The 13,282-nt window shown below is 39.5% G+C and overlaps 1 protein-coding gene across 1 annotated transcript in view; it reads left to right on the top strand.

Annotated features, from left to right (window-relative positions):
* Positions 1–12,800, top strand: part of bcl2l12 (BCL2 like 12) — a 16,370-nt gene extending 3,570 nt beyond the window's left edge. The window contains exons 3-8 of the mRNA XM_019887480.1: positions 1,129–1,339; positions 3,912–4,146; positions 4,531–4,638; positions 8,356–8,432; positions 8,656–8,919; positions 11,328–12,800. Coding sequence (XP_019743039.1) covers positions 1,129–1,339; positions 3,912–4,146; positions 4,531–4,638; positions 8,356–8,432; positions 8,656–8,919; positions 11,328–11,369 — 937 coding nt within the window. The 3' untranslated portion in view covers positions 11,370–12,800. The remainder of the gene's footprint in view (positions 1–1,128; positions 1,340–3,911; positions 4,147–4,530; positions 4,639–8,355; positions 8,433–8,655; positions 8,920–11,327) is intronic.
* The last annotated feature ends 482 nt before the right edge of the window (positions 12,801–13,282 follow it).

The following is a 13,282-nucleotide window of genomic DNA, read 5'->3' as shown; positions in this document are numbered from 1 at the left end:
TCAAAGCAATCTGCCCCCCCCCCCGAGTGCCCGCATACACACACACACACACACACACACACACACGCAGTATATATAATTTTTTATTTTTTCCGGAATTTTCAGGAAAGTCCACTTTCATCTCTGGGGGTCACCAACGTGGTGCCCGCGAGCACCAGGTAGCCTGTGAGGACCACACCAATAGCCCGCCAGTGCTCGGATTGTGATTTGCTAGTAGAAATTATGATTTAAATGCAAACACTGGCAGTATTGTGAGACATATTTAAGATGATCAGAGCCTGAAAATTTAAATAAATCATTAAGTATTAAAAATTACACATTCTAATATTATTAAATGTAATTTGTACCGATGTTATTTTAGATGTGTATCAATTTGGTAGCCCTTCACACAATCAGTACACATGAAGTAGCTCTCACTCTCAAAAAGGTTGGTGACCCCTGATCTAGATAGTAATATTATTAGGTGTTTGAAGTTCTCTGAAGAACAGTAAACCGGAAAGGCCTAGCTTTGTGCATGCACCAAACAAAAATGAAAACAGAAAATGCTTGCCTTGCTCTGTTGCTGGTACTATTGTGTATGGAAGAGTTACCGGCCTTTAGTCTTAGGAATTGTAATTGTGCGGAAGGTATATTACAAAATCACAGATGGGCCTGTCTGCTATTTCGTAAATTAAGACGCCAAAAATTTCAAACGGATGCGGTATCAAATCATATGATATGAAATGAAGACACATAGCAATATGGCGATACCCGCAAAGCTGTGTGATTCACGGAGTGTAGTGAAAATTATGTTATGTGTAAATTTGTAATTCCATCATATTACTTATGATTATTTTCTCTAAAAGATTGCGATTTAATCTCTTTTTTTGTCTACCAGTAGTCATAATTTGTAGCCTGCTATTAATGAACAAATATGCAATTAAACAACCACAAATTGGACACATCACATTTTTTCACTTGGGCCCGGTGGGGGAAGTCTGGCCTTCGGTGAGAATGTAATTACGGGTAGTTACACAGTACATGGGCATGGAGTTTTGTACTATGCATCGAAATGATGGGAAGCTTTTGTGGACTGTGCCATCACAGCCCTGTTGTTCATTATTGTTCACGCTGTTACTTCATTCACAGTGCAAGCGTCAATCCAGAACCAAAAGTAAAAGACGGATGGGATTCTCAAGCAGAAGATCAAAGCTCAGGAGACGAGAAGAAGAAGGGATTTAAGGACTTCCTAAAGCAGCTGCCTCGGCGCAATACTGTGCGCACTTCTGCAAAAGATGGGAAAGGTTCTTTTGAAAAGGACAGCAAGCCCAGACCACCAAACATCAAAGAGCTGTCAGAGGTAAGCAAATTATCTCAAGCCTCAAAACGTCAGTTGATGTGCAAACAAAATGCAGCAAAAAAAAAATCTGCTCTTTGGGTTTCTCCTATGTGGGATTGCATTGAGTTACAGTACACGTTTGGGGCATTACAGTAGTTCGGAATGGGGCTGACTGATTTTGAAAAAGTTATTTAACATTTCCCCTCCCCCACAATATTTTTAATATAATATATAATAAATATTTCCTTCATGATTATTTTTAAACATCCTCTTCCCATGTAGTTTTGAACAAGCACAAGCAATAAATAAATGTGCATTACAATAAACAATATCACATTCATAATACATGTTTTGTCAGAAAATGGATGGATGGATGTTACATACATATTTTGGTTTAATAGGTTAGATTTATGCTAAAAGGCAGATGAGCTATGCAATACTGTGAAAGACAGCTTATCATTCTATTTCAGTCAATTATTAATTTACTAAAAAGTTGCATTCTTTTAAGCATTCATGTCGACAAGTTTACAAAATTCTACCAAACAAGTTTGGCATAAACAAAAGACATGAAGTCATAAAATGACAACCAGATTGAAAACAAATCTGTGACTTTGTCACTTCATCTTTTGAGGAAGCAATAATCTGTGTGTACATGGGTAAATATGTATTAAAATGTACTTTTTAACGTTTGAATTTATACACACACTATATAACCATAGAGGTTATATAGTGTGTGTGTGTGTGTGTGTGTGTGTGTGTATATATATATATATATATATATATATATATATATATATAAAATTTATATAAAGCTGTATTGTATATTTAAATAAAAAAGAAAAATCATTTACTGGTCCACCAAAATCAAGCTGAGTTGTTTATTGTTGTTGTTGTTTTCGTATTTCGGATTTGGCAGTTTAAAAACTTGAATCTACTACAGTCCAATGTCGATTTAATTTGCCCTAATTCGGAACCAAACACACTTTTACAATTGATCTAATGTTTGGAATAAATAAAAAATCAAATAATGTATATCCTCCTGACTACCAGGAAAAAAATGTTGTCCAATCACATTTATTTTGACATTCCCCAATCTATGTGAAGTAATTGGACTCCTCCAAAAGAAATTTTTGAAATCCCACTACATTTTTTAAACAGGCTCAAATACACTTAAAACAACTCAAACAACACTTTAATGTGTTCATAAGAGTCTTATAATTAAAATGGCAACAGCATTTCAAGACAAAATGTGGTCGATAAAAAGTATTACTTTTCCTCTTCCCATAAAAAGTGCTTGCACCTAACCCCTACAAATTTGGTATCATTGGAAAGCACTGAATGTCCTCTTTAGAGTAACAAAAGGAGTTAATGCGATTGGAGGCACTGGGTGGGAGATATTTAGGTTCACAAATGTCCTCTACAGAGGACAAATTTGAACTACTGGTAGTCAGGAGGATATCTACAATTCAATAACACCTTATCATACAATGTGTTTCAAATTATGTATCCAGGATTTAAGTTCAATAAACACTTACGTTTTTGTTTCCATGGGGAGGTGTGGTCAAATCTTATTTTGTTGTCTTGTTAGATGACTGATACAAATCTCAGACAGGTCTGATAACTGGTTTTCTTACGTGAGTCTAATTGAAGTAAAATTGTCCAGGGTGTGCCACATTATAAAGTATCTTTATTATGCCTGGGGGAAAAAAAGGAAATGGCAATCCATCCATCCATCTATCCATTTTCTAATCTTCTTATCCTCACGAGGGTCGCGGGCGTGCTGGAGCCTATCCCAGCTGTCTTCGGGCAGTAGGCGGGGGACACCCTGAACCGGTTGCCAGCCAATCGCAGGGCACACAGAGACGAACAAACATCCGCGCTCACAATCACATTTAGGGACAATTTGGAGTGTTCCATTTGCCTGCTGTGCATGTTTTTGGAATGTGGGAGGAAACCGGAGTACCTGGAGAAAACCCACGCAGGCACGGGGAGAACATGGAAACTCCACACAGCAAGGCCGGAGCCTGAATCGAACCATGCACCACTGCACTGTGAGGCATACATGCTAGCCAGTAAACCAAGAAAATGGCAATTTACACTGCATAAAAATTCCATGAAACTTTAACTGCCACGGGGGAAAAAAAGTAGTTATGATGCGGCCACCATCATCCCCTTACCCAAACCTTATTGAGAAGCTACGGAAGGCAGTGAGAGTTTCCATCCATCCAGTATCTGAACTGCTTTATCCTCACAAGGGTCGCGGCGTGCTGGAGCCTATCCCAGCCATCTTCGGGTAGCAGGCAGGGTAAACCCTGAACTGGTTGCCAGCCAATCGCAGGGCAGACAGAGACAAACAACCATTCACACTTACAATCTAACCTATACTTCAATTGTCATGTCAAAGAATATAATTCATTTGTTGTTGTTGTCTGAGAAAACTTTGAAATAAGTGTTAAATTTCATCTAATTTCCCTAAGGGAATGTGGGGGCTATAATGAAAACAAAATATTGTGATCATTGTGCTCATTCTCATGAAATGTATCCATCAGCATTTTTGCACCCTAAATGTTGACCAAAAAACCTTTTCGCGCAGGAAGATCTTTTGTCTCCTTCCTCGACATCTGAAGAGGATGACAGTGATAGGAAACAGAGCAAGAAATTGAACAAAAAGAAGATCAAAAAGAGCATTTCGAAAATTTTCAAGATTAAGAATAAGGAAAAGGAAAGTGGGGAGAAGAAGAAAGAGGAACCTGGATCTCAACCTCAGAGGCCTTCCACATTGCCATTTGACAAAACCACTGAGCCAGAACCAAGCCTTGTTTCCCCAAGTAAGCTTCTCAATTACAAACCGGAATTAAACAAACCAGCTTTGTGAACCACAATAATATGAAGAGGTTGGCACCACTGCAATGTGGTACCAACCTCCTGCCTTTCGAGTTGTTGCTATCTACAGTCCGATCTTGTAATATATTTAAAAAAAAACATTTTCACTTTTATTTTGTCAGCATTTTCTTGCCCAAGGTTTCGGTCAAACACACTTTAGCTCCAGGTTCAATTGAAAAAGGCACAAATGCGCTTCAGCCATATTTAAATACGATGAACAGTTGCATTAGCAAGTTGAACTCCTCCAGTTCCACCGGGGTGTCTGTAAAATGACATGTCGCAGGGTTGACACGAGCGTAACCCTTGTGTTGTTGTTTCCCGGCATGTAGATCACCCTCCTGCGTTCTATCATGAAGTGGCAGAGAAGTTGGAAAAAATTGCCCAGAGGTCTGCCAGTACAAAGAGGCCGGGCCCCACTCCACTGCAGGCTCCCTCAGGTAATACACCTGTACACTCATATACATACAAACCCCACAAGGAAATACCCAACTCATTACAATCAAGTGGAAAGTCAAAACCTGTTCCTCAGGCTTGCCCCACATTCTACCCCACCACTATGTAAACTACATTTATTGCGCTCGTCACCTTATTGCTTCTGGTTACTTACTTGTTAACCATGCCTGTGTCAGATACATCTTATAGACATCACACATACTTCCGGGTGTTGCAAAAACTTGACCTTAGATGTCATTTGACAAAGGCAGAGCAATTGATAAAGCAGGCTAAATATCTTGAGTGTGTATTTTAATCTTTGGCCGTAATTTGAATGTGTGATGTATTAGTTGAGAAGATGATGTGAGGCAAAGTGCAAGGAAGAACAGGACAGCGCGTGCAAATTACAATCCACGTGGACAAAATCTTTGATACCTCTCTGTTAATGAAATAAAAAGCCACAGAAATATCTTGGCTTTGACAAAAGTTATAAATACTAAATAAAAATTGAAGGAAAATTAACTAGGCAGTATGGTGGATCGCTGGCTCGCACATCGGCCTTACAGTGCAGAGGACATGGGTTTGAAAAAAAACCCAAATCAGCATAAATTGTATTTTTTACATTTTAGTGTATTGGAAATTGAGTTCATGATATTTGAATTTCTTGATTTTATTACATTGTACAGTGATAATTTTACAGTATAAACCCAGTGAGTCCCAGGGACTCGCTGATCAGAAAAGCATTGAGTCCCATTATGCATTTAGAGTCCCAAATTTCAAATTCTGAAATGGTCTACTTATTCAATTGCAGATGATAATAACACAAACAACAACAATATACATTGATAATAGGTTTATTTCTTATAAACAAATGCTGCAAAAATTTAATTAATTCAGGCATATAAGATTTGCCGAGAAATAGGTTCTTATTTCATCCCATGGTTCAGTCTTTGAGTTCATAAATTCTCCTCTCTTTACTCTGCTTCCAATGATGCAAGGCTTTCTCAAAGTCAACTTATTATCGCAAAAAACTATCCAACTTTAGCTGCTTCCTCTGTGATATCTCTGCAATAAAGTTTTGCACGACTTGTTTTAATGTTCCACAACTTGGCAATCGTCTGCTTTCCGCGAAGATGAATGCCGATGTCGCCAATCTCGTCTCGCGAGAACGGAAATCTCGTCACGCGAGATGACTTAACCCGAGATCAAAACAACAATGGCAGCGATTGTCGAACTGCGACACTGAGTTGTTGGAAAAAAGTATGTACCGGAGGTTTTTTTCACTCACACACCACACCACAAACACACATAGAGGCACAGTGAAATCGCGTTGATCACACAGTCAAGTCGTGTGCAGTGACTTTAATGGTTAAACTATTTTTCGGTACCGTTAAAATGACGCCACGGAAACGACACGCTACTGATAACTATTGTTACCGTGAAATCCTCAGGCTTGCCGTCGTTTTTTTTATTTTTTTATTTTTTGTATGTTTTGACTGAGAAATTTTCTTGCGTCCCAAAAACGCACATTATTTGGAACTGTGTGTCCCGCGGGAAAAAGTATGCGTCTAGGACGCGGGACGCAGAGGTAACGAGATGACTGATTGTATTTATCAGTGTCGTATAGTTCAATAAGCCAGTCAAAAAATGTTTGCACGTGAACAAAAAAATTCAATTTTGATTTGAATTTCAGACAAATACATTCCCATTAAATCTTTTGTTACAGACAATAAGGCAGGGGTGTCAAACATACGGCCCGCGGGCCGGAACCGCCCCCCCCCCCCCAACGAGGTTTGATGAGGCCCGCAGGATAATTTAAGAGTGGAAAAAAATGCATAAAAGAGACGCAACGAGCATTTTTAATGAGCTGCGATTCATGGATTATCAGTTAGGGGGAACACTGTTTTGATCAGAGTAGAAGACAACATTGTTTTTATCAGAGAAGACAACCGCAATCTCAGTCTGTCACTGAGACAGACCCAACACAGCATTAAAGCCAGCTACCTAATCGCTAGCAAAATAGCATTAGCATCAAAGACGTATTCCGACGCTGACTTTGTTAAACGATGCATGATGAAGCTGGCTGAACTTGTATATCCTGAGAAGCGACAAGCTTTTGCCAATATTAGCCTGACGAGGAATACTATAGCAGAGAGGATTTTGTACCTATCAGCAGCAATTGGATAGCCAATTGAAACAAAGAGTCAAGTCATTTTATCAATGTAAAAGATATGTTCATTAAATTTAAAGATTCATTTTAATTGTCCGGCCCACTTGACATCTACCGAGGCAGTATGTGGCCCACAATGTGAAATGAGTTTGACACCCCTGCTATAAGAGGTTCGGAGAATGGATGGATGGATGGATGAATGGATGGATGGATGGATGGATTGATGGATGGATAAAAAAAAAACGTTAGTTATTCTTTGTTGGAAGTGGTCAACATTTCTTTATTTTTTGTTCATTTTCTTTAACATTCGTAAGTATACAGTGTTGAATAAGTGTACATAAAACAATTTTTTCGACAAACAATCTTATTTAAAGTCGCGGTGGAGAGTTGGAGGGGCGCAAAAGGTTTTTGTTTTCCTCGGAGAGTCATAACAGAAAATAATTGAGTAGCACTGCTGTAGGGGCATGTTGAACCAAGATGTGTCCTTTAACACAGGGGTCCCCAACCGGTTTTAATGTCAGACAATGTTTTCAGGGACTGGCCTGATAAATACAACAAATAATATGATGTAACCGGCATGAAAACTGTGGTATTTTTGAAACCTAATAATAAACACGAATCACGACACGAGGAATGTCCTATCTGGCCGCAACACTCTCTGGTCGCTATGGTAATGTTTACACGTGCCTTCAAAATAAAATAGATCGCAAATACAAAGTGCATGGAAAATACGATTCACCATTGCCGTATATTATGCAGATTGGGCTTGGTGTGTGGGACTCTCCCATTGTGATAAATCCATATTTTAAGTAGGACTCCTGACACTGTCTATTAAATGTAGCCTTCTTTTTCTAGAAAGTCATAGGCTCCTCCTCTGTCTCGTGGCTGGGCCTTTCCCCCTTCCCAAAGAAACTTTCCAAAGACCTTTGTTTTTTACTCATTTTGCTAGCGCCTGGGTTTCATTTTAGCGGTAACCTATCACATGACTGAGAAGCGCGCCTTCACCTGCATCAAGAGTGACATATTGTAGACTGATTTAACAGAGGATCCGGTAATTTTTCAAAATAAAACATTTTTCAGATTCCGAAATGAGTAAAACGGAAGTAATGTAAGTTTTGTACTCTTTCTGTGCGGCCCGGTACCAAATTACCCGCAGACCGGTACCGGTCCGCGGCCTGGGGGTTGGGGACCTCTGCTTTAACTAGCACCACAGTGTCTTCAAACTTGTAATCAGTCAGTCGGCCTATTAGAAGGCTGACAAGTAGTCACTGTGCTGTTTGGTTACATATTCTGTGCTACACTTAACACGGACCGGAGGAAGCAAAGGACAGCGCCGTCTCAGGAGATTGCAAAGAAAACAATGAGAAAGATTATGAAGAGGTCTATAACTCCCTCAGAAAAGCTGCATTGTTGAGTGACAAATCTGAATGTGGACCTTTTACTCTGTCCTGTACTTGTGTTGATTGTGTGGTACATTAGCAGTATATGGATAATTTTGGATTGGCTCTGTACATGGCTGTCTGATGACAAAAGAATTCCCTTTTTCCTAAAGTTATGGATGACAAAGAGCAAGTGGTGCAGCAGCTTGTTCAAGTGCTGTCTGCTGAGGCAGATTCTATCAACAATAAGGTAGGTAAAACTTGTAATGTAATAATGTGATGTTCATTTTAGGACCAATAAAACTTCATGTTTTGTAATTCTACACCACATAATTCACCATTCATTTGCTATCAGGGCATGTGTTTCTCATGTGATTCGGGCCTCCATCTCTTCTCATCATTCTGACCTGTTCAAATGTGTTCTGCAAGGATTTCCTTCGGGATCAACGAATTGTTTCTCTGGTCTTGCACAGATCGAAATGGACCCATTTCTACGCTCCAGTTTGTCTCGCCTATCATACACGTCTTATGTCAGGCTTCTCGACACTGTCAGCAGCACTCAGGTATCGCAAGTACCGCTCCTCCTGCCGACTGCGAGCCCAACATTACGCCGCATGGCTGTCACCATGGAGGTGTCGAGGCGGATAGTGACAGCGACTGGTGTGCATCGCATGCAAGGGTACGCAGAGTGCTACATGGAGACGTTTGCCCCCTGGTTAAAGAGCCAAGGGGGATGGGTGAGTGATTGTTCCCTGTATTCTGATATATTCCATTTAAAAGCCAGTACAGTAAATCCCAGAGGGATGGGGGCCGAGCTCTCTAGCACAGGGGTCCCCAACCGCCGGTCCGCGGACCGGTACCCGTCCGCCGGGCATTTGGTACCAGGCCGCACAGAAAGAACTTGCCTTAATTCCGTTTTATTTATTTCGGAATACGAAAGATGTTTTATTTTGAAAAACTACCGGATTCTCCGTTAAATCCGTCTGTGTTACGCTTGACACACGTCAAGCCACGCTTCTCCTTCACGTGACCGATTACTTCAAAACAAAACGCGGGAGCTTGCAAAATGCAGCATCGGCGACGAAAACAAAATTACGAAGTAGACTGGACACAAACCACACACTTGAGGTGTCATTATCTCCTATTACCCCGAGATGGGACCGTCTGGTTGCAGAAAATCAAGCTCGGTGCTGTGGTGAGTCGTCATTTTCATGCACTTTGAATTTGCGTTGCATCGTATTTTGAAGGCATTAAACATTGCCATAGCGATCGGAGTGTTGCGGCCAGATTAGACGCTCCTTGTGTTTATTATTATATTTCAAAAACGCCACAGTTTTCATGCAGCTCATACCATATTATTTTGTTGTATTATTTCCGCCACACCTTAAATGCCGGTCCCTGAAAATATTGTCTGACATAAACCGGTCCGTGGGGCAAAAAAGGTTGGGGGGCCCCTGCTCTAGCAAATTGCAAGGGGAAAAACGTAATTAAAAACAAACCAAAAAAAAAAACACAGGACTTGTTCAAAGAGCCCTACTCTACAGTAAATCCTATTGAACATCTGCAAAAAGACCTGAAACATGTAGACTCGAGAAGTCACATGTGTGTGCCACAGTACCTGACGCATCGGTTTAAATAATCACGCCTTAGTGATGGTAGGAAGTTTCCTTTTAATTCCTTTAGGTGCCGTATAAACCTCTTACACCGTAAGAGTTAGAAAATAAGACAAACATGACGCCATGAGTAGCGCTTATCTACATACATGTAAAGATTAATTAAACATATATTCTTATCACAAACATAAATCAAGAGACAAATAAACCAAAATATTCACCTTGTTGCCACTTCCAACCAGGCAAAGTACTGTGGGACCTCTACTTACGAACGTTTCTTCATACAACATTTTCAAGTTACGAAACGCCTCAACAAGAAAATATTGCCTCTTGTTCTGAAAGAAATTTCAAGATACGAAAGGGGCCTGCTACTCGCAGCTCCGAGTTTCCTGAACACAACATACTTATAGCTGCTTTGCCATTGGCTATTACCGAGCATCTTCCTGGCATCACATTGGCTAAGAGGGACCTCTACCGAATGTATCTATGTGTGTAGATAGATAGATATGCGTCTATATGCAGCGTCCTCGTCATTTTCCCCTCAGACCATGAGGCGTTCTGATAGTTTTCCGTAAATGTGAATCACCCAGAAAAAGTGTTCACCAGTCGGGCGATCACTCACTATGATGATGTTTGGCTTGGACATTTTCGAAGGATTGTCGAAAGACAACAAAAGCAGACGTCCTTGGATCAGTTCTTGACAAAATGTCAGGCAAAAACCACTTCTGAGAGGGAACATGAACTAAAGAGGGCAAAAACCGATGAGGACGCAGTTAAAAGTTAAATGACCATCATTTTTATTCTTTATTCTTTGTTTTTTACATTATGCACAACTCTCATTTATTGTGCAATAATCTACTTGTAACATGTATTTGTTGCATATTTTGATGCATTTTTATGCTTGAGAAAACATTTCTGTCTGAGTTTTTGTGTGGGCCTGTAACGGATTAGGGCATTTACATGGAAAACGGGTCTCAACTTACAAAATTTTCTTGTTCAGAAAATTTCCTTCCAGAGCCAATTAATTTTGTAAATAGAGGTACCACTGTATCTTTAAACTGTTAATTTATTTTCACCTGCGATCCGTGTGACCTCCTTTGAATCGTCTCGATATATACACTATCTAATCAGCTGTTATCCCTTTCCGTATTCCTTCAAAATAAGACTTGATCGTAACAGGAAGTCAGCATGAAAGGTCCGATATTGCAGACACTTTGGCAAATAAACCCATAGTTCTTTCCAGTACCTGTTGACACTTTTTAAACTTTTGAACTGTTTGAACACAAAAATCAAGCAATGCCTGATTTTCAGTTGTCAATTTCCAGTCCATTTTTTACATGTATTATTGCTTATTTTGGTTTCAAGTTATTTCAAGGAACATTTCTTTCTACAATTTTGTGTGTAATTTTGTACAATGGGTGTAGCGGACGCGTACACCATGTGCCATCCTCATTGGTTTTTATATAATCATATTGCATTATGCCTGTGGTTTGAGCTTTACTAACATTTTATATTTTTTGTTTCATCCTCAGGAGAATGTGGTAGATATGAAGGATCCTGTGGAATATGACTGAAGAGAAGTGTTTCCCTTTTTTTTTATTTATTTTTTTATTTTACAGAAGAGGACTGTGCCATGGAGTGTCTCGAAGAAGTCTCATTGCATCGTTTTATTTGATCTAAGTTATTGCTTTTTGCTGTCAACATTTACTCCACAACTTGGATTTATTGTTGAATGAGATTGAAAATGTTTGAGCAATTATGGTATTACATAAGTCGCTGATGGTGTGTTGGTACACTCACCTGACTTGTATGCGGGTAGCGTAGGATCGGTTCCTGGTCAATGACGGAGTGTATGGTTGTTCGTCCCGACATGTGCCCTGTGGCTGACTGCCGACCAGTTCAGGGGTTATTCCACCTTTCCCCCAAAGTCAGCTGGGATAGGCTCCAGCAATTCCCGTGACACTCTTCAGGATAAGCGGTGTTGAAAATGGATGGATGGATGGTATTACATATGTTCCTGCTGACAATCTACAGTGAATGACTGTTTAAATTCAAAGGCCGTTCTGGAAACTGGAAAGGAAAAGTGCCAATAAGTTACAGGATCGAATGAAACTACATTTTTTGGGCAGGCATCAAGTGTTGAGTGAGTTTTCGTTTGATGATGCACACAAACTATTTGCAACTGTGTTATTTAACTGTAACACCTTCATTTAGAGCAAAATGCTGAATACTACCTCCATCGAGTGTGTGGCTGTTTAAAGATGCTAGCTAAGCAAAAGTTTACGGTTCACTCAGTGCCCATCTGTACAAACACTCAGGCAATTTTGGTTTGTTTGTTTGTTTGTTTGTTTTTTTTAATGTAGCTTCAATGGATGTTTTCAGAACATCAAACCCTTGAATCATGCATCGCTGTGCACCAAAGTTTTTCTATTGTTTAGGATTAGTTTTGAAAATGTTCAATACGTGAAATAAGTTATTCAATGTCAATGTTTGCCTCCTCTGGGATCAGAGGATTTTATTGTTGCGTTGTTACTTTGAATGTTTGTAGGTAGAATTTTCCACATGCAACAAATTCTGTTGTCCTCTACAAATGGAAAGTTTTCTTAAATGAATACTGTATGTGGTTTTTACTGTGTTTATAATTGCAATATTGCAAAAGGGAGGGGGGAAAGTTCAAGCAATATAAAACATACATACATTTATTTATAGTCTGAAGAACAAACTACATCTAAGAATGTAAAAGGGAAAATAATGGATTGAGCGACAAGCATCAGCACTGGTTGAGTGTACAGTCAGTGCAAGTCGATCAATAAAGAAGTGACTTAATGAGGGCTAAAATATTTGTTGGGTCGAGGAGCTTTATTATGAACTTGCTATTTTTGCACTGTAGAACCTAAGAGCGGACAGAGGGTAGGGAATAGAATTCCACTTGATTGCATGTAAACAAGAACTATGTCTGTAAAAAAAAAAAAAAAACATGCTGAAAATTAAACTGTCAACTGGAAGGATTCATGTAAAATGCGTTTTGTTGCATTTCAGCTCAGATCTGCAATATTCTCCTTGAGTTACTATAGTGCAGCGAAATATGAGTCATACACAAAACAAAAGAGGGAGACTGTTATGGAGAACGAAAGTAAAGGCGGTAGTGGGTACAAAAGCCAATGGGAGGCAGTTGACAGGAGGTTAAAGGCAACGTTTAATAAAAGAGTCTGATGATCCAACATTTATATATACAGTGATCCCTTGCGACTTCACGATTCACTTATTGCGGATTCAGTGCATCACGGATTTTTCAAGAATATTCATTAAAAAAACAAATAGCGAAAATGCCGCAAAATGTCCGCGAGAGGCAGTGAAAGTCAGCAAAACAAAAGCGAGTCAGATAGAGCAACATATACAGTACTACATGTATATTTCATGTTTATGTTTACGTATTTTGTCATTTATAGACTAACCTAACTTATACATCTTATACATCTTTTATATT

The sequence above is a fragment of the Hippocampus comes genome, unplaced genomic scaffold (assembly GCF_001891065.2).
Source record: "Hippocampus comes isolate QL1 unplaced genomic scaffold, H_comes_QL1_v1.1 scaffold271, whole genome shotgun sequence".
Taxonomy (NCBI): domain Eukaryota; kingdom Metazoa; phylum Chordata; class Actinopteri; order Syngnathiformes; family Syngnathidae; genus Hippocampus; species Hippocampus comes.
This window is presented reverse-complemented; position numbering and strand designations above follow the sequence as displayed.